Raw genomic sequence first — 22,437 nt, 5'->3', positions numbered from 1 at the left:
AGGGGTTTTGATTGATTGATTGATTGATGAATTTATTAACAGATTGGAGAATTACAGTACATTTCGAGCACAACTCAATACAAAACTGTTAACTGTGGACGACACCATAAAGTATTACACTTGTTTACAACGGGGCCCACCGTGTTCAATTCATCATAACAATTAGAGACGTACAAATATACTGACTGTTGGTGTGCTTTCCACATTTTGGTCGCATAGGAGTGAAAATAATTTAGTCCATGGTTTGTGCCGAATCTGGGTTGCACATGGTTTGTTGAGCTCCCTCTGGTGTTATGGGTGTGGACTTTGTTGACATTAAGGAAGTATTCTAGACAGGTACATGGGTATCTTGGTGGTGTAGCGAATCTTGTGGACCAGACCCATTGCAAGATGCTGTACTCTGTCGTCAACTCTAAGCCATTCCAGTCTGTCAAAATGGGCAGGGGTGAGGTGGGTTCGAGGAGTGAGGACTGTGAGGCCAAGTAGTAACCTGACCAGTTTGTTTTGGGAAGTCTGGAGCCTAGTTTTAAGGGCCTTAGAGGTGCTGTGGTACCAAGAGGTGCATGCATAGTCATAGAAACCTTGTATGCTACTAAGGGCTCCTGTTGGGGTCTTCAAGGTGTTTTTGTCGACCAGTGAGGAGATCCTGTATAGGAATCTTGTACTTTGGTTGACCTTTTTGATTACGTTGGTGGCCATTTTATCACCGGAAAGATTTGCCTCCAGGATGGAACCTAGGTAGGTAATTTCATCTTTTCGTGTGATAATATTGTCACCCAGTCATCAGCCTGGCTGAGATGACTATTTGAACCAAAGAGAATGGCTTCAGTTTTTCCCAGGTGTAAAGATAGTTTGTTATCAGCGAGCCGAGAGGTGCAGATTCTACCGAGCTCAGAGCCTTTTCAACCTGCAGCTTGTTCCTGTCCGAGACCAGCAGTGCCGAGTCATCTGCGAACAGGAACATGCTGCAGACACAAGCTGATGTCATGTCATTAACATACAGTATATTAATAATAACAATAAAACTTTATTTGTATAGCACCTTTCATGACATGAAATGCAGCTCAAAGTGCTTTACAGAGCAATGGAGAAAAAAAAGAAAAGAAAAGCAAGGCATAAACATAAAAAAAAAACAAGAGCAGTAATGCAATACAGTGAGGACATGAATAACAAAAATAATTAAAAGATCAATTAAAAGCAAGAGTGTAGAAGTGAGTCTTGAGCTGCGCTTTAAAAATTAGGAACAGTAAAGGCCCTAGTATGCTTGCTTGTGGAACGCCACAGCTCACTGGGAGGGGGGGGGGGGGGGGGGCGGGGGTCAGAGTGCAGTAGAAACAGCTTGTATTTTGTATTAGTGAGGACCAATTATATGAAGATAGGTCCAAAGTGGGCGAAGTCATCCTTTTCACTGTAACCTATACTATGTCGTATAGGTATGTCAATAACAGGGTCAGACCATGCAGTGTGTACTGTACCCTGTTACTGTACTGTACTGTACCCTGTACTGTACCCTGTTGACTCATCAAGTGGTATGATGTTGTAACTGTCAGGAAGTGATCGCATTACATAAGAGTGATTCTGTTCTCCCGTGTTCGGTCGGGGGGGAATCTTTTTATTTCCCTATAATAGTGGTTCTTGATCTAATGCAAAACAAACAAACAAATTCTCTTTAAAGCACAAAAATGATCCATTTTTGTGGATTTGTACCTTTACATGTGTGTGTGTGTGTGTGTGTGTGTGTGTGTACTCTTTTCAATGTTGTTCCAGTGTCTGTCAGTGACGGTGGTTGTCTAATTACACGCCATCATATCAGCAAATTAAACAAAGTGTGACTTTGAAACGTGTTGTGTGTATGTATGTGTGTGTGTGTGTGTGTGTGTGTGTGTGCTGTGCTGTATGTTAGCATGCGCCGCGCGCTCGCTAGCTCGCACATGGTGCATGCATGCGTGAACATTTCCCCCTCTGTGAAGTACGTCTCTCTGTAATCACAGCACGGTCCACTTGATTTTTCTTCTTTTCTGTTCTTTTTTAGCCCATATGAACTCCCAACAAGAATATGAAAAGGACATAGCGGAACAGAAAATCTATCATTTCAGAATGTTAAGTGACCCTCTCGCTGAAGGATGCCAGACAGCCGATCAGTCATGTGTGGCAAACCGTGGCTGTCCCTCCCTGCCTTGCCCACTGTCAGTCGGTGTATATATACGCACGCATGCAGCAGATGTCCGAGTGTGCCATGGGGACCCCCATGGGACCCCCCTTCCCTCCTCCCTGCTGCTTCCGGGGGACCCTCTTCACTTCTCACCCCACCGTGCAGCCGAAAAGGCTGAGGAGGACACGATATATGAAGCAGTGGGGGGGGGTTCTTTCTATCGTTATGGAGTTATCGTTTGGGAAGCTGTCAAGCCGACATCATTCACAGAACAGCCACAACTCGAGTGGATTCATTCTGATTCAATATAAGACATTTTTTGTTACAAAAATGTGCTTGAGTTGACTTTATAGTCCATTTTGGTTGAGACTAAAACCTTTTTTTGATCGTGAACTATAAAAAAAAACAGGGCTGGGGGGTGGGGGCGAAATGTAAATATAGCGCCCCAAAATTATACTGGTGGTGTAACTCAACTGCAGCCATCGGATGAAGTCACTCATCATTTATTTATTTTTCCCAGACCCATACAAATGTGGTGCAGTGGAAGGTGTATAATATATACAGTATATATAGGGCACTGGGCCTATGAGAGATTAGACCACGGGGACAATTGTTCTCTATTTTTTTGTGAGATAACAGGATTGCCTTTTGGAGACAAAACAACACAGCACTCTGGCTGGTCCACACAGAACAGAAAGGACCTCTGGACACAATGGAGCATCCCCATCATTGGATGGGATTGTCCGGAAGGATTATAACCTTCACCGAATCCCTCTGGAATGCAACGGACAATGAGACATTATAGGATATATATCGGGGAGGGGGGAGGACACTGACTTATAGGGGTGTGTGTGTGTGTGTGTGTGTGTGTGTGTGTGTGTCTTCTCTCTCTGTGTGTGTCTTCTCTCTCTGTGTGTGTGTCTTCTCTCTCTGTGTGTCTGTCTTCTCTCTCTGTGTGTGTCTTCTCTCTGTGTGTGTGTCTTCTCTCTGTGTGTGTGTCTTCTCTCTCTGTGTGTGTGTCTTCTCTCTCTGTGTGTGTGTCTTCTCTCTGTGTGTGTGTGTCTCTCTTCTCTCTCTGTGTGTGTGTCTCTCTTCTCTCTCTGTGTGTGTGTCTCTCTTCTCTCTCTGTGTGTGTGTCTTCTCTCTCTGTGTGTGTGTCTTCTCTGTGTGTGTGTGTGTGTGTGTGTGTGTCTTCTCTCTCTGTGTGTGTGTCTTCTCTCTGTGTGTGTGTGTCTCTCTTCTCTCTCTGTGTGTGTCTCTCTTCTCTCTCTGTGTGTGTGTCTTCTCTCTCTGTGTCTGTATCTCTGACTTACTGTGTGTGTGTGTGCGTGTGCACGCACGTGTGCGTGTGTGTGTGTGTGTGTGTGTGTGTGTGTTAGCTCCTGAACCTCTCTATATGTAAATGAGGTTCATGGGGTACTGTGTTGCTGAGTAGTCATCATGGCTCCTCCCAGGGTGATGAGTGGTGCCTCCTCCCTCCAGATGGGACTACAACTCCCAGAGTTGTAGTCCATCATATAGGACTACAACTCTGGCCCCACGGACTGCCCCCCCCCCCCCCCCACCCCAAACCCCCTTTCAAGCTTTCTTGTTTTCTACACATTTTCAGAACTAATCTAATCCGTTCATATTCTTGTTGAACTTTGACAACTTTGTGAATGTTTAATCATTAACTGGAGAAAAAAAACATGAAAAAAACAACAACTAAACTTAAAACATTTAAACTTCAGTGTTTTATATGTCAAGATATTGGATTATAGGAATTGGTTGGTTAAAATGTTAAAAAGGATGGTTAAAATGCCGTCGATTTGAAGTCGAATGGATTCAGCGAGAGAACTGGGTCAGCCTGAAGATGGGGAGCTGTATCTGTATGCACATTGAATTCCCTGACATATCAGTCAGTATAGTGAGATAATCAGCCCAAAACATTAAAACAGTCAAAAGTGACCAATGCTTTATGCTTCAAAGATTGATTTTGGGAGGAATTTTGCAAAAGGTAGTGGTTCCTGAACTGGCAGAATCATATAATATACATACCCACACTTCTTGCCGTCAGAGTTACGTGCACTGAACTAAATTCAGGTCATATTGAAAGGGATGTGTTTAGACATTACGTTAAAGAGGGTTAGAGACAAGCTACGTTATATTCTTTGGTTAGAATGAGTGTTAAAAAGCTCTATATTGTGATAGTAGTCATTGCTATTATAGAGTGTTTGATCAGTAACGGGAGTCTCCCAGCGCCGTTTAGATGAGAGAGTTGTGACAACTCCGTTCACTACATGGGGCCAGTCCACTCTTTTACATAGACTTCTATAGAGCGCCGCAGTCCCGCCCTCTACCCTGCACCAGGAAATGATTCTCCGTTCATTTTCCTCATAGACATTTCAGAAAGTATTTATTTATAGACGTTTACGCCGCAGACAAAGCCAACTCGAGTCGTGACAAATCATGACAACAAACACAATTTTTTGGGCCGAACAAATAACGGCAGGTTACAACACTTTTTTTGTTGTTTTTATTCTTTGTAATTATTTGTTTGGTCCAAAATATTGTTTGTGTTGTCATGAGTTGTCACGACTCGAGTTGGCTTTGTCCGCGGCGTAACCGCCTTTAAATAAATACTTTAAGAAATGTCTATGGGAAAAATGCATTGGGATTCATTTCCTGGTCCATGGTAGGGGGCGGGACTGCGACGCTCTATTGGCGAAGAGCATGGCGAAGTGTGACAAAGTCCTGTCCCTTTATTTTAGATTGTTTTTTAGTAATAGTACAACATTAATATTACAGAGATTTGCACCCATGCCTAAAATTGCTGATATTTGCGCCGCCCTCGAATCCAATGTATTTAAAAGTTACAGCTTGTCACACTCACAGCGAGGGCCGTTTTCTGCCCCCTCAATGACGCCACTCTCTCGTCTATGTACGGTATACACCACACTGGAGTCTCCATGTCTCTCCAGCTTTTTATTAACCCATTCTGACCTGAGATCAGATTCTAAAAATGTCTTCTACATCCTGACAGTTTTCTGAAAAAGCTATGTTTCTATGTCAGTCGTTCTTCGATTTTTCAAAAATAGCAGACCTACAAGCTCGTAGCGCGCCACTCGGTGGCACGCTATGAGCTTGTAGATCTGCTATTTTTCAATAGCTAAAGCATAACATAATGCTAACACCAGAATCGGTTCCCACCCAAAATGGGTTAATCAGAAAATGCATTACAGGTGGGGATACCAATTTGATCCAATCAGAATGGAGAACGCAGTTAGGATACAGATTAAACAAGTGACGACACAAAGAAATGAGCAGACAAAAATTGGAACTGGAACATTATAAAGATTATGCTGATGAAGGGCTACTTTCTCCTGACTGGCTGAAATGTACGTTGTCACCCACCTGAAAATGCATTTTCTGTTTATTAGAGAGCTGGAGAGACAGTGCGACCCCTGTTGCTAAACAAACACTCTATAGCAATGATTACTATTAGAATGAGTACCTTTTAACAAAAACATTTTTGTTTTAACCAAAGAATATCACTTACCCTATACCTTTCAGCCATGGGGTTTGCTGTGGTTATATAAGGTCTGGGGAAGGATCTTAAAAACCCATTTTGACCCGGGAACGATTCTATAAATGTCTTCTAAATCCTGACGGTTTTCTGAAAAAGCTATGTTTCTATATGTCAGTCGATTTCTCAAAAATAGCAGACCTACAAGCTCATAGCGCGCCACTCGGTGGCGCGCTATGAGCTTGTAGATCTGCTATTTTTCAATATCTAAAGCATAACATAATGCTTACGCCAAAAGGGGCTCCCGCCCAAAAATGGGTTAAATTCCAAACGTTTTTTTTTTTTTTTTAAATCGTTGTATAGAGGCCCATAGTTCAGGTACCACGACCTTCACGTCTGTCCTTTTTTAATGGAGGTCATGTCAACATCTTACCTACAACTGAGCTGCATGTTTAGCAGTTATGAATATGAGTGACATGATGCTCCAGAGTTTAACTAGATCATTCTGAATGCTGACTTGTTTACAGATTGTTTGTCCACCACTGCCGCTAAAGTATAATTGTATGTCTGTTGGGGGAAAAAAAGGAATAATTCAGGGTAATTTTTGCTCAGTTGATGTGCTTTACCACAGTGGTTCCCAAAGTGGGGTCCGGGGACCCCCAGGGGGTCCTTGAGGGAGTTCCAGGGGGTCCCCCAGCTAAATGATAGTTTGGAACCAAGTCAAGTGGACCCTTAGGCCCGATTCATACTCCTATTTTAGAGCCGAATAAAAGTCGGTTCGGCTCTGTAGAGCCTACAATGTGACGTCATTTGAGGTTCGGGGGAGCGGGTACCGTCCTAAAGTCGGCTCTTCGGTGCTACTGAAAATTTCTGACGAGCCGAAATCATTTCGGCACTACAGCGCCGAAACAGCGGTAAAATAGGAGTATGAATCAGCCCTTATGAGTCTGTAACTCTGAGAGTGTACAAACTCTGAGAGTGCATGTACAAATTGAACCAAATGGACCCATTAGGGTCCATTTGGTTCCATTTGTACACTGAGTTAAATTAACGTTGATTTTACAATATAAATCTGGGGGTCCCAGAGATAGAAATGCTATTCAATGGGGGGTCCGTAGACTAATGCATGTCAAACTGGGGGGTCCTTGAAATTACTGCTAGAGCAGTGAAATTCTTCTCTTATGGAGGGTCTCTGGCATAATCTCTTCAAACGGTGGTCCGTGGGTTAATTAGTGTCAATTTGGGGGGTTCCTTGACGTGAAGATGTTTGGGAACCACTGCTTTACCAAGTTGAGCTAGTGCTTTAAAACCTTTAATGTCACATACTGTATATGGAGATTATTTGAAGAGGGGTTTATTTGAGGGTGAATGACATGAGAAGTCACTACTGGCGTCCCTGTGTGTATTACTCACTGACTGTCAATGCGGTTCATTACAGTGTGGCTGCTGCCATCATGTGGTGGACTTGTGTAACTTCTTCAGCAAATAAAATGAAGTGGTTTCCATGGTCTTAATTCTGTTGCTGAGACAAAACATGCAGTTCAAATTATCATTGAATCATTTTGTTTTTATTGTTTTCGTTTAGTAATATTATATGATCGGGCCGGGATATCTGTCTGTCTGTCTCTCTCTCTCTCTCTCTCTCTCTCTGTCTGTCTCTGTCTGTGTCTCTGTCTCTCTATCTGACTCTCTATCTGTCTCTCTATCTGTCTCTCTATCTGTCTCTCTCTCTCTCTGTCTCTGTCTCTCTCTGTCTCTCTCTCTCTCTCTCTCTCTCTCTATCTCTCTCTCTCTCTGTGTCTCTCTCTCTCTGTCTATCTCTCTCTCTGTCTATCTCTCCCTCTGTCTCTCTCTATGTCTCTCTGTCTCTCTCTCCCTCTGTCTCTCTCTATGTCTCTCTACCTCACTCTGGCTCAGTGACTCTGCCCACAAACAGGGGGACGTTGGCGCGGTCGCTCCACAGCAGCAGGATGAAGGGCCGCAGGGCGGAGAAGGACGCCAGCGAGCGGGAGAAGGAGATGGAGGTGGCGGCGCCCGCCTCCACGCCTTCCTCGTCCAGCGTGAGGAAGGCTCTGTGGCGCGAGTCGCTGAGGGAGAGCCTGTCCTCCGAGAACAGACCGCACAGGTTGGGCTCGTCGAACAGCGACGACAGGCCTAGTGTGTGGGGGGGGGAGGGGGGGGACAAAGGAGAGGTTTGGACCGGAGCAGTGTTGTTTTTGGCAGTTTTCATTTAGTTTTAGTCACATTTTAGTCACCTGGAATGTTTTAGTGTTAGTCTAGTTTTAGTCGACTAAATGTCATGAGATTTTAGTCGACTAAATCTACGGTTGATTTAGTCAACTAAAATGTGTTTTGGCGGGCCTTGATGCCGTCGTAATGACTGATTTTACACCTGCTGAAAATAGCCGATCTATTTTCGGCTATTTTCAGCATGCAACCAAGTGTAAAATGACTTATACTGGATCTCTTGTCCACTAGTTCCTAACATTTTAGTCTAATTTTCATTTGTTGACGAAATTGTCAGTATATTTAGTCTCAGTTTTAGTCATCATAGCTTAGTTTTCATTGAGTTTCCATGTAGTTTTCGTCCGTGGAAAAAGGTAGTCGACGAACATTTTCCGTCTTAGTTTTAGTCGACGAAAACAACACAGGACTGGAGGCAGGAACGTTGAGCCTGATCTAGACAAGGTCGAGTGCCGCTGACACACGTTGACAAATAGCAGAGGTACAAGCTTGTAGATCTGCTATTTTCGGTGCGTGACATCATGGCACGCAAGTATAAATGAGGCCTTTAGAGAGTGAGTGAGAGAAGGCAGGATTAACCCATTTAGTTTGATTTATAATGTGAATTTGTTCTTTGTATTTGTTTTTATTTTGTTCTGTTTTTTATTTTAAATTGTATTTTTAGTTGTACATTTGTATTGTATTAGTTTTATTCAGGACCCCAGGAAGACTAGAGGCTCAGTCATGTGTCTCTAATGGGGATCCTTCAATAAACATAAACATAAACCCATTTAGTCCTGACGTCAATTTTTCAAAAATAGCAGATCTACAAGCTCGTAGCGCGCCACTCGGTGGCGCGCTATGAGCTTGTAGGTCTGCTATTTTTCAATAGCTAAAGCATAACATAATGCTAACACCAAAAGGGGTTCCCGCCCAAAATGGGTTAAAGGACGGGATCCAAAAGACAACGTGGAGCCAAAGCAGAGACTAGAGAGGATGACAGACGTGAAAAGAGGAGTTAACGGGCAATTATGGGCACTAGATTTGCCCGTAAACTTCAAGTTTAGCAGGCATATACAGACAGTAATATACGGTAATATACAGGTGTGATGGTACAATTCGGGAGTTCACCGGAGTTTGTTGGAAAGTTTAACGGGAGTTTCCTGAAATATGGGCCTACACATCCGTATATCCATGCTTTTTGCGCAGTGAACGTTGAGGCAGACTGACACTTGACAAACGAGAAGAACTTGAATGCACTTTACTGACTGAAAGCACTTTATTGACTGGTTGCACTTTACCAAGGGAATGTGTGCAATATCTCTGTTTTGTGTATGTTGGGTGTTTCATGGTGTTTTTCCTTTTCGTATGTGAACGTGTCTGTTATTTGTATGCAGCTGTGACTCCGTCTCCAAGACAAATTTCTCCCAAGGGAGACAAATAAAGATAACCTTGACCTTGACCTTGAAGAAGTGAAAGCGCTACAAAATAGACTTACTGGTATAGACGAGATAAAAAAGAAACAAATGGTAAACAAACCTAATTTCCTGAGAAGAGAGTTCATTTCCAATTGGACGTCCAGTTTGAGTTTGGGCAGGGTGACCTCGACGGTCTGGGGAGTGGCGGCCGTCAGCTGTGCGATCATGTGACGCACGGCGGTGTCCGTCAGCCTGTCCTCCACCTGCTGCAGGTCGGCCAGCGTGTGGGTGCGAGGCAGCAGGATGTAGAGGCTGCTGTCGCCGGTCAGAGACAACTTGACCACCTGTTGTTGGCCAGAAAGAGATAGAGTTTGTGTGTGTGTGTGTGTGTGTGTGTGTGTGTGTGTGTGTGTGTGTGTGTGTGTGTGTGTGTGTGTGTGTGTGTGTGTGTGTGTGTGTGTGTGTGTGTGTGTGTGTGTGTGTGTGTGTGTGTGTGTGTGTGTGTGTGTGTGTGCGTGCGTGCATCAGTGTTGTTTTCGGCAGCAAGTTTCTATTTTAGTTTAGTCATAGTCTTCGGAATGAAACTCCATTTAGTTTTAGTCATATTTTTGTCACCTGGAATGTTTTAGTGTTTAGTCTAGTTTTAGTCGACTAAATATAAGATTTTAGTCGACTAATTCTGCAGTTGTTTTAGTCGACTAAAATGTTTTTGTCAGGCCTTGATGCCGTCGAAATGACTGATTTTACACTTGCTGAAAATAGCAGATCTATAAGCAGATCTATAAGCTCACAATGAGCTTATAGATCTGCTATTTTCAGCATGCAAAGTGTAAAATGACTTGTCTTTTACTTGTCCACTAGTCCCTTCCTAACATTTTGGTCTAGTTTTTATTTGTTGAGGAAATTGTCTATACATTTAGTCTTAGTTTTTGTCACCATAGCTTAGTCTTCATTTCCATTTAGTTTTCTGCAGTGAAAAAAGGCAGTGGACGAAATAATTTTGTCATAGTTTTAGTCAACGAAATCAAAACGCGTGCGTGCGTGCGTGCGTGCCGTGCGGTGCGTGCGTGCGGTGCGTGCGTGCGTGCGGTGCGTGCGTGCGGTGCGTGCGTGCGTGCGTGCGTGCGTGCGTGCGTGCGTGCGTGCGTGCGTGCGTGCGTGCTACCTTTGCCATGACTTCAGGCACATACGCGATGGGTAATGCGTATGTGGAGCTGTAGAGAGCAGGAGCCATCACTACATCACCATTCAGTTTAGTAAACTGTGCCTTCTTGGCCTTCGAGTCAAACTTGACCATCCACTGACCTGAAACACAGATGTACACTCAGTTGTGCGGAATGTGCACACGCACGCACACACACGCACACACACACAGGCTATAGCATCTGATTAATCCACTTGACAAGGCCACCCCCATCAAGTGAATTGATGAAAAAGAAACAGAGGAGGATCACGAAAGGCAGTGGTTAGTTCAGGGTCTGACTGTAGAATGTGCCAGTGTTTTTTTAAAACAGATTTAATGGCTAGCGAGTGGTGGCGAATATTTTGTCATACAGGTCACTGAGAATGTCTTTTTAGTTTATAATGCAGCGCTCCACAAGCCTCGTTCCGAATTGCTAACTACCGGCAATAAGACTAAAAATTAATTCTCAGTGACCTGTATCACAAAATATTCGCCACCACTCGCAAGCCATTAAATCTGTTTTAAAAAAACACTGGCACATTCTACAGTCAGACCCTGAACTAACCACTGCCTTGCGTGATCCTCCTCTGTTTGTTTTTAAACGTGACCGCAATCTGAGAGACAATCTTGTCGATGCATATTTTGCACAAAACGAACCACAGTCCAGCCAAACACGCCTTTGCCCCTTACCCAGAGTAATGTAGTAAGAGAGTGGTGACACGCTTTGATCTCGCCGCAAAGCGGGTGCCTATGGGCGATAGTTCCAAACATTGCTCCTATGGCTGGAACTATTCCATTGAGATACAATGAGCACTTCCGCATTCCATTGTTACAATGAGAGTCAACGGGAGTGTCATTACTCTCTTTTATACTACTCTGCCCTTACCTAAAGGAAACTACCGGTGTGGCCACTGTGCACAGTGTAGGCTATAATACCACTGCTAAATTGACGCACTTTAGGCACCCACACTCAGGGAAAAGGTTTCTCATACAAAGCGTCATCACCTGTGATAGCACTCATGTTATCTATTTGATAACGTGCCCCTGCGGACTGGCATATGTCGGTAAAACCAGCCGAAAATTAAAAGAACGCATGAGTGAGGTGAGCACAAGAGCTCAATCCGCAGGAACAACAGAGAATATCCTGTCGCTGTTCATTCTAATGACTTAAAGCATGACATATCCTCTTTTAGATTTCAGGGGATAGAACAAGTCCAAATGCCACCCAGAGGTGGAGACCTTGACCTCATGCTATAAAAAGAAGAGAAACATTCTGGGGTTTTTCTGTGTGGAGTTTGCATGTTCTCCCTGTGTCTCCTAGGGTAGGTACCCTCACAAAAACATGCAGTAATCCTGGTCTCTAAAACTACCTCCCCCTGGCCAGCCGGGGCGCCTGATGGAGGGGAAAGGAACTGGTTGGAATAACGTGTTCCTTCCACTCGCTATGTCCGGCCAGGGAAATTCCCCCCTGTCAGGTGAAAAGAAGCAGCTTGGACTCCTCATGCATAGAAGGAGGCATGAGGTCAGTCCGCTGCCCCCCCAGGTTGGCAGAGGAAGTGTAGCGCCCAGGATTACATTAGATAATTGGCACTGGGTGAAAAAACTGGGTTGCAAAATCATGGGATAAAAATTTAGGTTAAAAAAAAAGAGAAACATTCTGGATTCTTTACATTGCAAACCCTGGCCCCGCCCCCTAAGGGTCTTAATGATGAATTCACATGCCCTCAGGTTAATATCAGAATACTGATATATTATTGATTTCAGCTGTTACAATTCCAAACATGCAAACATGACCCGCTTTTGTATGTCCAATGTGTTTGGATTTAGTTCGTAAAGTTAACATAACTATAACTAAATTCATTTGAAATGAAATAAAAAGGTTATTTTTCAGGATTCCAATAAAAAAATGGCCACATTTTTTTCCAGGATTTCAATTCAAATATAGCAAACAATTGCTGATCTACAAGCTCAAAAGTTTTGAGTTTGTAGATCGGCTATTTTTGCTGCGACAGTAATATGCAACGTGGCCCTCTGGAGTTAGTGTAGAAATATAGTGGCCCTTGTTCTTTAGTGATGCCCTGACCCTGATAAATTGTTGTATTTCGTTTTATGGGATTGCATAGCCTACACCTTTTCTTTATTTAGGGTGGGTCTAATGTGGTTTTGAGGGGAGTGTCTTATGGGTTCTGGGCGGGGAGCGGGCGGACTTGTCCCAGCCCCCTTCGGAATCGGGCACTCGGGCGGGTGCCCGAATCCGAAAGTGGTGCTGCCACCCGGTGGAGGCGCTCATATGACGGGGCCCGAAAATAAAATCCGGTTCGTTCCCTTCCTGTCCTGAGGGGTAGTCGGTGGGGCGGACGGTTCTCCAGTTACGTGGATTACAGACGTACAGACAGAGACGTGCTGCGTTATAGATAGATAGATAGATAGATAGATAGATAGATAGATACATACATACATACATACATACATACATACATACATACATACATACATACATACATACATACATACATACATACATACATACATACATAGATAGATAGATACATAGATACATAGATAGATACATAGATACATAGATAGATAGATGTGGTCACTGGTCATCGGGTTTGAGGACAATAATGTACCAACATCACTCTGGCCTGTCCATAATTTCACAAATTTCACTGCGGTAACGTGTGTGACAAATCGTACGACTTTGACTTTGACTTTGATAATGGTGGGCGAGCATGAACGCTGCGGCCATTTTGTACATCGTTATCGGGAAAAGGTGTTAGTTAGCCAATTAAGACCTGAGACCAGATTCTACAAATGTCTTCTAAATCCTGACTTTCTAAAGAAAGAAAAGAAAGTTTCCATATCAGTGGTTCTCAATCTTCATGTCAAGGACCACCAAAATGATATGTATTCGGCCGCTGACACCCATCTGAAGATGTTTTGTACCAGGGACCACCCGGGAGCAAAGGTAGCAGATCTGCAAGCTTATAGATCTGCTATTTTTCAACAGCTAAAGTTTCAAATAATGGTTAAAGTGGTTTAAAGCTAAGGTGACACAGATGTGTTCCAGGTCTCAACAGCTTAAACCCTCTATATTTGATATAACCGACATGCAAATAGCACTTTTTTCCCCTTTGCTTTTCTTGATGATGTACGATGATAAGAGAGCCCCTCACTTCACGCGGGTGTGATTTTCAAGTTTATAATTCACAATAGAATAGACAACGTAGTTGTCATTGGTGGATTTGTTATTTACTCTGTTTAATTGTGATTGGCCGGAATTAGATGATGTATGATGATGTATGATAAGAGCGCCCCTCACTTCACACAGGTGTGATTTTTGAGGGGCGCTAGCCCCTCCTATATTCAGCTATTAGTGTAGATGTTTGTCTTACACAAAGATTAAATTCTCATTGACAATGAATGAAGCATTTACGTCATATGTGTCTGAGCAAATCGTCTTAATGTCTATTTTTGTCCTAGACGAAGATTAAATTCCTGTTGACAATGAATGGACAATTTAACGTCATAGTTTCTGAGCAAATAGACATGGAGATATAGGGGTGATCAGGTCCAGAGCCCGGGCAAAGGCTTTTGTGCTGGTTCTGGACAACCAGCTATCCGACGGACTCGACACCGAGCACTGCACTCCCTGAGGGGTAGTCGGTGGGGCGAACGGTTCTTGAGTTACGTGGATTACAGACGTACGGACAGACGTACACACATAGCCGTGGTGCATTTATAGTTAGATAGATAGATAGATAGATAGATAGATAGATAGATAGATAGATAGATAGATAGATAGATAGATAGATATAGATAGATACTGTAGATAGATGTGGTCTGTCCATAATGGTGGGCGAGCATGAACACAGTGGCCATTTTGAACATCCTTATTGGAAAGGTGTAAGTTAGCCAATTAAGACCTGACACCAGATTCTACAAATGTCTTTTAAATCCTGACAGTTTTCCAAAAAATATAAAAACGTGCTTCTCAATCTTCATGTCAAGGACCCCAAAAATGATATATACTTATATAATGATATATACTTATATAATGATATATACTTGGCCACCGACCACCATCTGAACATGTTTTGTACCAGTGACCCCCGGAAGCAAAGATTTGTTAAAAACGTTTGCTGTGAAATAAAATATCGTCAAAGACATTTAAAAAAAAAAATAGCAGATCTACAAGCTTATATATCTGCTATTTTCAAATAATGGTTAAAGTGGTTAAAAGCTTCGGTGACACAGACGCGTTCCAGGTATTAATGGGATAGTAAAGTTATGTGTGATTCACGCATTGAAGACCCTAGATCAAAACGACGAAGGGATGGCGTGATAATCGTTATCGATTATCACGATAAAATGAAACAATGATCGTTTAGCGGTGATTTTTTTTTGTCTGGAAGTCGTCCTCAGTCATACACATGAATTAGCTTTTGTTGAGCTGCAAATGCAGTCCCACTAACACCCCTCTATACTTGATAAAAACAGTCCCACTTACACCCCTCTATACTTGATAAAAACTACACTTACACCCCTCTATACTTGATAAAAACTACACTTACACCCCTCTATACTTGATAAAAACAGTCCCACTTACACCCCTCTATACTTGATAAAAAACAGTCCCACTAACACCCCTCTATACTTGATAAAAACTACACTTACACCCCTCTATACTTGATAAAAACTACACTTACACCCCTCTATACTTGATAAAAACAGTCCCACTTACACCCCTCTATACTTGATAAAAACAGTCCCACTTACACCCCTCTATACTTGATAAAAACAGTCCCACTAACACCCCTCTATACTTGATAAAAACAGTCACACTAACACCCCTCTATACTTGATAAAAACAGCCCTACTTACACCCCTCTATACTTGATAAAAACAGTCCCACTAACACCCCTCTATACTTGATAAAAAACAGTCCCACTTACACCCCTCTATACTTGATAAAAACAGTCCCACTAACACCCCTCTATACTTGATAAAACCAGTCCCACTTACACCCCTCTATACTTGATAAAACAGTCACACTAACACCCCTCTATACTTGATAAAAACAGCCCTACTTACACCCCTCTATACTTGATAAAAAACAGTCCCACTAACACCCCTCTATACTTGATAAAACAGTCCCACTTACACCCCTCTATACTTGATAAAAACAGTCCCACTAACACCCCTCTATACTTGATCAAAACAGTCCCACTAACACCCCTCTATACTTGATAAAAACAGTCCCACTTACACCCCTCTATACTTGATAAAAAACAGTCCCACTAACACCCCTCTATACTTGATAAAAACAGTCCCACTAACACCCCTCTATACTTGATAAAAACAGTCCCACTAACACCCCTCTATACTTGATAAAAACAGTCCCACTTACACCCCTCTATACTTGATACAAACAGTCCCACTAACACCCCTCTATACTTGATAAAACAGTCCCACTAACACCCCTCTATACTTGATAAAAAACAGTCCCACTTACACCCCTCTATACTTGATAAAAACAGTCCCACTAACACCCCTCTATACTTGATAAAAAACAGTCCCACTAACACCCCTCTATACTTGATAAAAACAGTCCCACTTACACCCCTCTATACTTTTGTAAGCCTTACTCATAAATAATTCCTGGCTCCGCCCCTGATAGGCCCCCAGACTTCCATTGAAGTGAATAACAGGGGGCGGGGCTATCGCTCCTCATCCGCTCTCTACATATATTATACCTCTATGGTCTCAACCCAGAGTCTGTAACTCTCTTATACCTCTATGGTCTCAACCCAGAGTCTGTAACTCTATTATACCTCTATGGTCTCAACCCAGAGTCTGTAACTCTCTACATATATTATACCTCTATGGTCTCAACCCAGAGTCTGTAACTCTCTACATATATTATACCTCTATGGTCTCAACCCAGAGTCTGTAACTCTCTACATATATTATACCTCTATGGTCTCAACCCAGAGTCTGTAACTCTCTACATATATTATACCTCTATGGTCTCAACCCAGAGTCTGTAACTCTCTACATATATTATACCTCTATGGTCTCAACCCAGAGTCTGTAACTCTCTTATACCTCTATGGTCTCAACCCAGAGTCTGTAACTCTCTACATATATTATACCTCTATGGTCTCAACCCAGAGTCTGTAACTCTCTACATATAGTATACCTCTATGGTCTCAACCCAGAGTCTGTAACTCTCTACATATAGTATACCTCTATGGTCTCAACCCAGAGTCTGTAACTCTCTACATTATTATACCTCTATGGTCTCAACCCAGAGTCTGTAACTCTCTACATATATTATACCTCTATGGTCTCAACCCAGAGTCAACTCTCTACATATATTATACCTCTATGGTCTCAACCCAGAGTCTGTAACTCTCTACATATATTATACCTCTATGGTCTCAACCCAGAGTCTGTAACTCTCTACATATATTATACCTCTATGGTCTCAACCCAGAGTCAACTCTCTACATATATTATACCTCTATGGTCTCAACCCAGAGTCTGTAACGCTGCATAAAGGATGGACAGATGCACAACGGAGAACACTTGTTTCACCTGCTGTTAATGATATGCGTGGCATTCTTGTTTCTTTTTGTTTTCGTTTTACTTTTTTTCCCTACTTTTTTTTTTGGGTTTTACCACAAACATTAAATACCATTGGTAATGAATGGACAGTTTGAGTGTAAACACAAACGTTGCGTAACATAAACATTGATGACGGAGGTGAGGACACAAATTGTGATTGGCCGGAATGAGATGATGCATGATGATGTACGATGATAAGAGCGCCCCTCACTTCACACGGGTGTGATTTTCAGTTTACACTTCACAATAGACAACGTAGTTGTTGTCATTGGTGGATTCATGATTTACTCTGTTTTTCCGTCATGGTTGCGAGTTCCCACCTGATGTCGTGAGGGAGTTCAGACTGATCCAGACCGTACTGAATAACTGCTAGCTTACATAACATCTTCAAACCAGGATTCACGTCTAGCACGTACAGGACACTGGGCTTGTCTCTGTATCCTCGAAAGAGCACGATACGATCTCCCACCATGCAACAGGACATCTGGACGATCAAAAACGGGACTTTCCCCTTGGGCTCAACCTTCTTCCAGGAGAAGGTATCTGGATTGAATTTCCACACATCATTGAGGGTTGTTATATAGTTATTATATTTGCAACACCCACCACATATGTACAGCTCTTCATTGTAGGTAAAGGCTGAATGAGCACAGCGTCCTTCTGGAAGAAGCTGTGCAGATGGCGTGCTCAACCAGAAGTTGGTCTCTGTGTCAAACACTCTGATGGTGTTGTAGTAGCTACCGTCCCCTAGACCCCCAAATACAAATATCTTTGTCCCGATGATGGTGGCAGAGTGACATGATGTAGCAGGTGGAGGAGGTCCTCTGGCGTTAATCAAAGACCAGACCATCATGCTGGTGTCCAACTTGTACATGTCATTAGTCCATCCAGTCAGCTGTACCCATCCTCCACAGACAAACATGACCTTCTCCAAGGCGCAGGCTGAGTGGAAGCCCCTCCCCTCTGGAACCGTCCCAGAGACACTGGGCTCAAACCATCTGTGGGCGTCGACATCGAATGCACAAAGCACGTTGGAGTAGTTCCCCTGGTAAGAATACCGATCGGCATGCTCCTCTATCTGAAAGTCTACTACACCCCCCCAGATGTAGACGATGTCTTCTATGAGCACAGCTGTGTGGAGCACACGGTTGGAGGGAGCCTCAGGGGGCTGTTCTTCTCCTCTTCCGGTTGTCACAGGGGGAGGCAACTGAGTCCAATGCAAAGACACTGTGTTGAAGACGTGCACTGCAATCTGGTCCCTGTCGATAAGGTTACAGTACCCTCCGAAGGAGTACAGCTTGTGTCCCACCGCTACGGCAGCATCGAAGGATCTTTTTGTTCCTCTGTTCAGGTGCAGGGTCCAACGCCACATTTTGGACGACTACAACGTGTATGAAAGCAAAATCCTCGAGTGTCTCTAACAATGCAATTCTGTTCCACATGCTGACACTTATATATCGGTGCAGCCACACAAACACCATATTCGGGCAAACGTAGCATAATTCGTGACATCAGTACAGAAGTACATATTTGGGCAAGAATGGGATCAAATGGACTCTTGTGTGCCGGATATCTTTGATATTTGCATGTCTTTGATATTTGCATATCTTTGATATGCATTTTTCGGAGGGACGTTAGCTCCTCCTACTCCCAGCTTTCCGGGTTTGTGTAAACACAAACATTGGCTTGTATTGGCTGATCACCCCATAGCGATGATGTGATTGGCTGATCACCCCATAGCGATGATGTGATTGGCTGAGCACAAAGCACATTGAATATAAAAGTGAGGGCAGGAAGGTGAAGACGGAGAAGTGATGACGCTAATTGTGATTGGCCGGAATGAGATGATGTATGATGATAAGAGCGCCCCTCACTTCACACGGGTGTGTGGGGGGGGGGGGGTTGGGGATATCCTCTTTTATGTCCATCTTTTGGTGTGTGTAACCCTAATTTTGTCCGAACACAAACATTAAATGCCATTGATGATGAATGAACAATTTTGTGTGTTTGTGTAAACACAAACGTTGCGTAACATGGTTATGGGTTATCTGTGCAGCCAATGACCTGCATCTCCATGACCTTCTCACTGGGGGTGTGGTCTATACATGTGGTTATTGGGCCCTGTATTGCCTGTCCTGATGAAGGTCTAATCGACCGAAACGTCGTCCCAATAAAGAGCAACATTTTGGCAAGTGTCTGACAGTGTGCGGGACCCTTTCTTTGTTTTTCAAAGATACCCTTTTTAAGTATGCTCTATTGCCCTACGCACCTGTCACTAGCCTTCTGAGGTGTGCATCGGCCTTTTGCTAAAAACCCTGACCTATACACAATAAATACAGCCAAACCCATTCATTACTTTATAAAGTTTATATCCATGTAGTAAATACAAATGTCAATAGAGCGTCGCAGTCCCGCCTCCTACCCTGGACCAGGAAATGAAACCCAATGCATTATTCTCATAGACATTTCTTAAAGTATTTATTTAAAGACGGTTACGCCGCGGACAAAGCCAACTCGAGTCGTGACAACTCATGACAACACAAACAATATTTTGGACCAAACAAATAATTAGAAATATTGTTTGTGTTGTCATGAGTTGTCACGACTCGAGTTGGCTTTGTCCGCGGCGTAACCGTCTTTAAATAAATACTTTAAGAAATGTCTATGAGAATAATGCATTGGGTTTCATTTCCTGGTCCAGGGTAGGAGGCGGGACTGCGACGCTCTATAAGGCCACATGAGAGGAAGATGCACACACTCACGCATGCACGCACACACACACCCCTGACCTTTGAAGGAGACAGCGTTGAGGAGTATCAACTGGGTGTGAGCGGGTACTGACTGGACGAGCTGTGTGATCTTGTTGCCGGTCTTCTCGGCCACCCAGCCGTTGATCATGGCCGTGTTGGCTTGGTCGGTGTCCAGCAGCCTGCTGGGCTCAGCGTCATAGAACTGGACCGACTGGTCGGCGAAGGCCTCGCTCAGGTTCATGTCTGATGAGGGGGAAACACGCAGTGTCGGGCAGGAAATGGTGTCGAAAAACCCATTTTGACCTGAGATCAGATTCTCAAAACGTCTTCTAAATCCTGACAGTTTTCTGAAAAAGCTATGTTTCTATGTCAGTCGTTCTTCGATTTTTCAAAAATAGCAGACCTACAAGCTCATAGCGCGCCACTCGGTGGCGCGCTATGAGCTTGTCAGGTTTTCAAAATGTATACAAATATTTTGAAAATATTAGATGTAATATATAGATTTAGTTGACTCAGTTCCACAGATAAATATTGTGAAAATAGCCAAACTGCAAGGCATTGTTAGCAGCTTGTAGATCGGCTATTTTCACAATGTTTGCCTCTTTCTTTCGTATAATTTGGTATAATGAAAAGGTCTTAAGGGTCTTTAAATTGTCTCTTTAGGAATGCGCAGATACCCTAGTGTACACTAATAAGATACCCTAGTGTACACTAATAAGATACCCTAGTGTACACTAATAAGTTACCCTAGTGTACACTAATAAGATACCCTAGTGTACACTAATAAGATACCCTAGTGTACACTAATAAGATACCCTAGTGTACACTAATAAGATACCCTAGTGTACACTAATAAGTATGTTGTATATGCTGTTGAGTGAGAAAACGACGTTGCACATGAAGCTAATCGTCTGGGGACACGCCCAAATGAGGTTTGGGCACCACTGTGCAGGCATAGTACCGTACGTGGATTATAGTAGATCTGAGATGCAATCTGCAAAGAGTCAAGAAGTCTCTCTCTCAGCCTTTTCATCTGGAGGTGAATACAGCTGTCGTGACCCACTCTGAGGGCTGCTTCCATGTCTCTGCGAGTATCTCCCCTCGCACCTAGTGAAGACAGAGGATGGAACAGAAATGGGGGGGAATGACGCGGAAATGAGTGGAACACGCACATTCATGGAAGAGGGTTACTGTGACATTTCGGAGTATATAGCAGGGGTTCTCAACCCGTGGGTCGCCAAATTATTTTAGGGGGTCCCCAAATTATTCTCAAAAAAGAAAAAAAAAAAAGATTTTTTTTTTTTTTTTTAATTCACAATTTTTCAAAAATAGCAGACCTACAAGCTCATAGCGCGCCACTCGGTGGCGCGCTATGAGCTTGTAGATCTGCTATTTTTCAATAGCTAAATTATAACAATGCTTAAAACACCAAAAGGGGTTCCCGCCCAAAATGGGTTAAGGTTATTGTAGCAGTCAATTTATATTGGGGGTCGGGAGGGGGCGGGGCGGGGCGGGGGTCCCGAGACATTGCCAAAGCATTTCCGGGGGTCCCCGGCCAAAAACGTTGAGAACCCCTGGTATAGAGGACTGGGGTTGCAAATTAGCCGTGGCTACAAACCCAATGCAACGTTTCATGTTTTTACAACTTGATACATTGTTTTTTTTGTATTTTCCCTGTTAAATGAAATGTGTAACTTATTTGAAATCATGTACTATAAGCGTAATATAGTAGAATAAAGTAGGGTTACATATTGTCTCTTGAATGTATACTTGCCCAATGGTCCAAGCCAGTGACCACTGGCAAAACCACACTTTTTAAAAGCTGCAATCCATAATTTGTGTTAATAATAATAATATACACTCTCTGCCTTAGGTTGTGACCAGGCTTTTCTCTGCAGATGAGTAAGGCTGGGACCGAGGCTAGGTTTAACTGGTTTGTTGAACTCCCCCTGGTGTTGTGAGGAAGTACAACATGCGTATCTTAGTGGTGTAGCGAATCTTGTAGACCAGGCCCATTGCAAGTTGCTGTACTCTGACGACCCATCTCATTCACCGGCTCATTGTGAAATCGATTTGATGACACAGACAGACAGTCTAGACTCTAGACTGTCTGTCTGTGTCATCAAATCGATTCTAGACTCTAGAGTCTAGACTTGACTCTATAGAACGTTGCAGTCCCGCCCCCTACCAGGGCCCAGGAAATGATTCCCCGTTCATTTTCCTCATAGACATTCCAAAAAGTATTTATTTAAAGACCTTTTAAGCCTCGTACAAAGCCAACTCGAGTTGTGACAAATCATGACGACAAACACAATTTTTCGGGCCGAACAAATAATTAGAAAGAAGAAGAACACTTTTTTTGTTGTTTTTCTTCTTTGTAATTATTTGTTTGGTCCAAAACATTGTGTTTTTTGTCATGATTTGTCACAACTCGAGTTGCCTTTGTACGACGCTTAAAAGGTCTTTAAATAAATACTTTTTGAAATGTCTATGGGAAAGAATGCATTGGGAATTATTTCCTGGGCCTGGCGTCGTCATGAAAGGAGGCGGGACTGCGACGCTCTAGAGTCTAGACT

At 43.2% G+C, this 22,437-nt stretch overlaps 1 protein-coding gene across 2 annotated transcripts in view; it reads right to left on the bottom strand.

Annotated features, from left to right (window-relative positions):
• Nucleotides 1-7,268: 7,268 nt before the first annotated feature.
• The window catches only part of serping1 (serpin peptidase inhibitor, clade G (C1 inhibitor), member 1), a 24,182-nt gene continuing 9,013 nt past the window's right edge, over nucleotides 7,269-22,437 (bottom strand). For both annotated transcript variants that reach the window (XM_079499696.1, XM_079499695.1), the window contains exons 7-11: nucleotides 20,828-20,968; nucleotides 19,901-20,104; nucleotides 10,464-10,603; nucleotides 9,420-9,642; nucleotides 7,269-7,811 (exon numbers count right to left, since the gene is read on the bottom strand). In XM_079499696.1, the coding sequence (XP_079355822.1) occupies nucleotides 7,561-7,811; nucleotides 9,420-9,642; nucleotides 10,464-10,603; nucleotides 19,901-20,104; nucleotides 20,828-20,968 (959 nt within the window). In that variant the 3' untranslated portion in view covers nucleotides 7,269-7,560. The remainder of the gene's footprint in view (nucleotides 7,812-9,419; nucleotides 9,643-10,463; nucleotides 10,604-19,900; nucleotides 20,105-20,827; nucleotides 20,969-22,437) is intronic.

Source organism: Electrona antarctica (assembly GCF_951216825.1).
Source record: "Electrona antarctica genome assembly, chromosome: 4".
NCBI classification, from domain to species: domain Eukaryota; kingdom Metazoa; phylum Chordata; class Actinopteri; order Myctophiformes; family Myctophidae; genus Electrona; species Electrona antarctica.
This window is presented reverse-complemented; position numbering and strand designations above follow the sequence as displayed.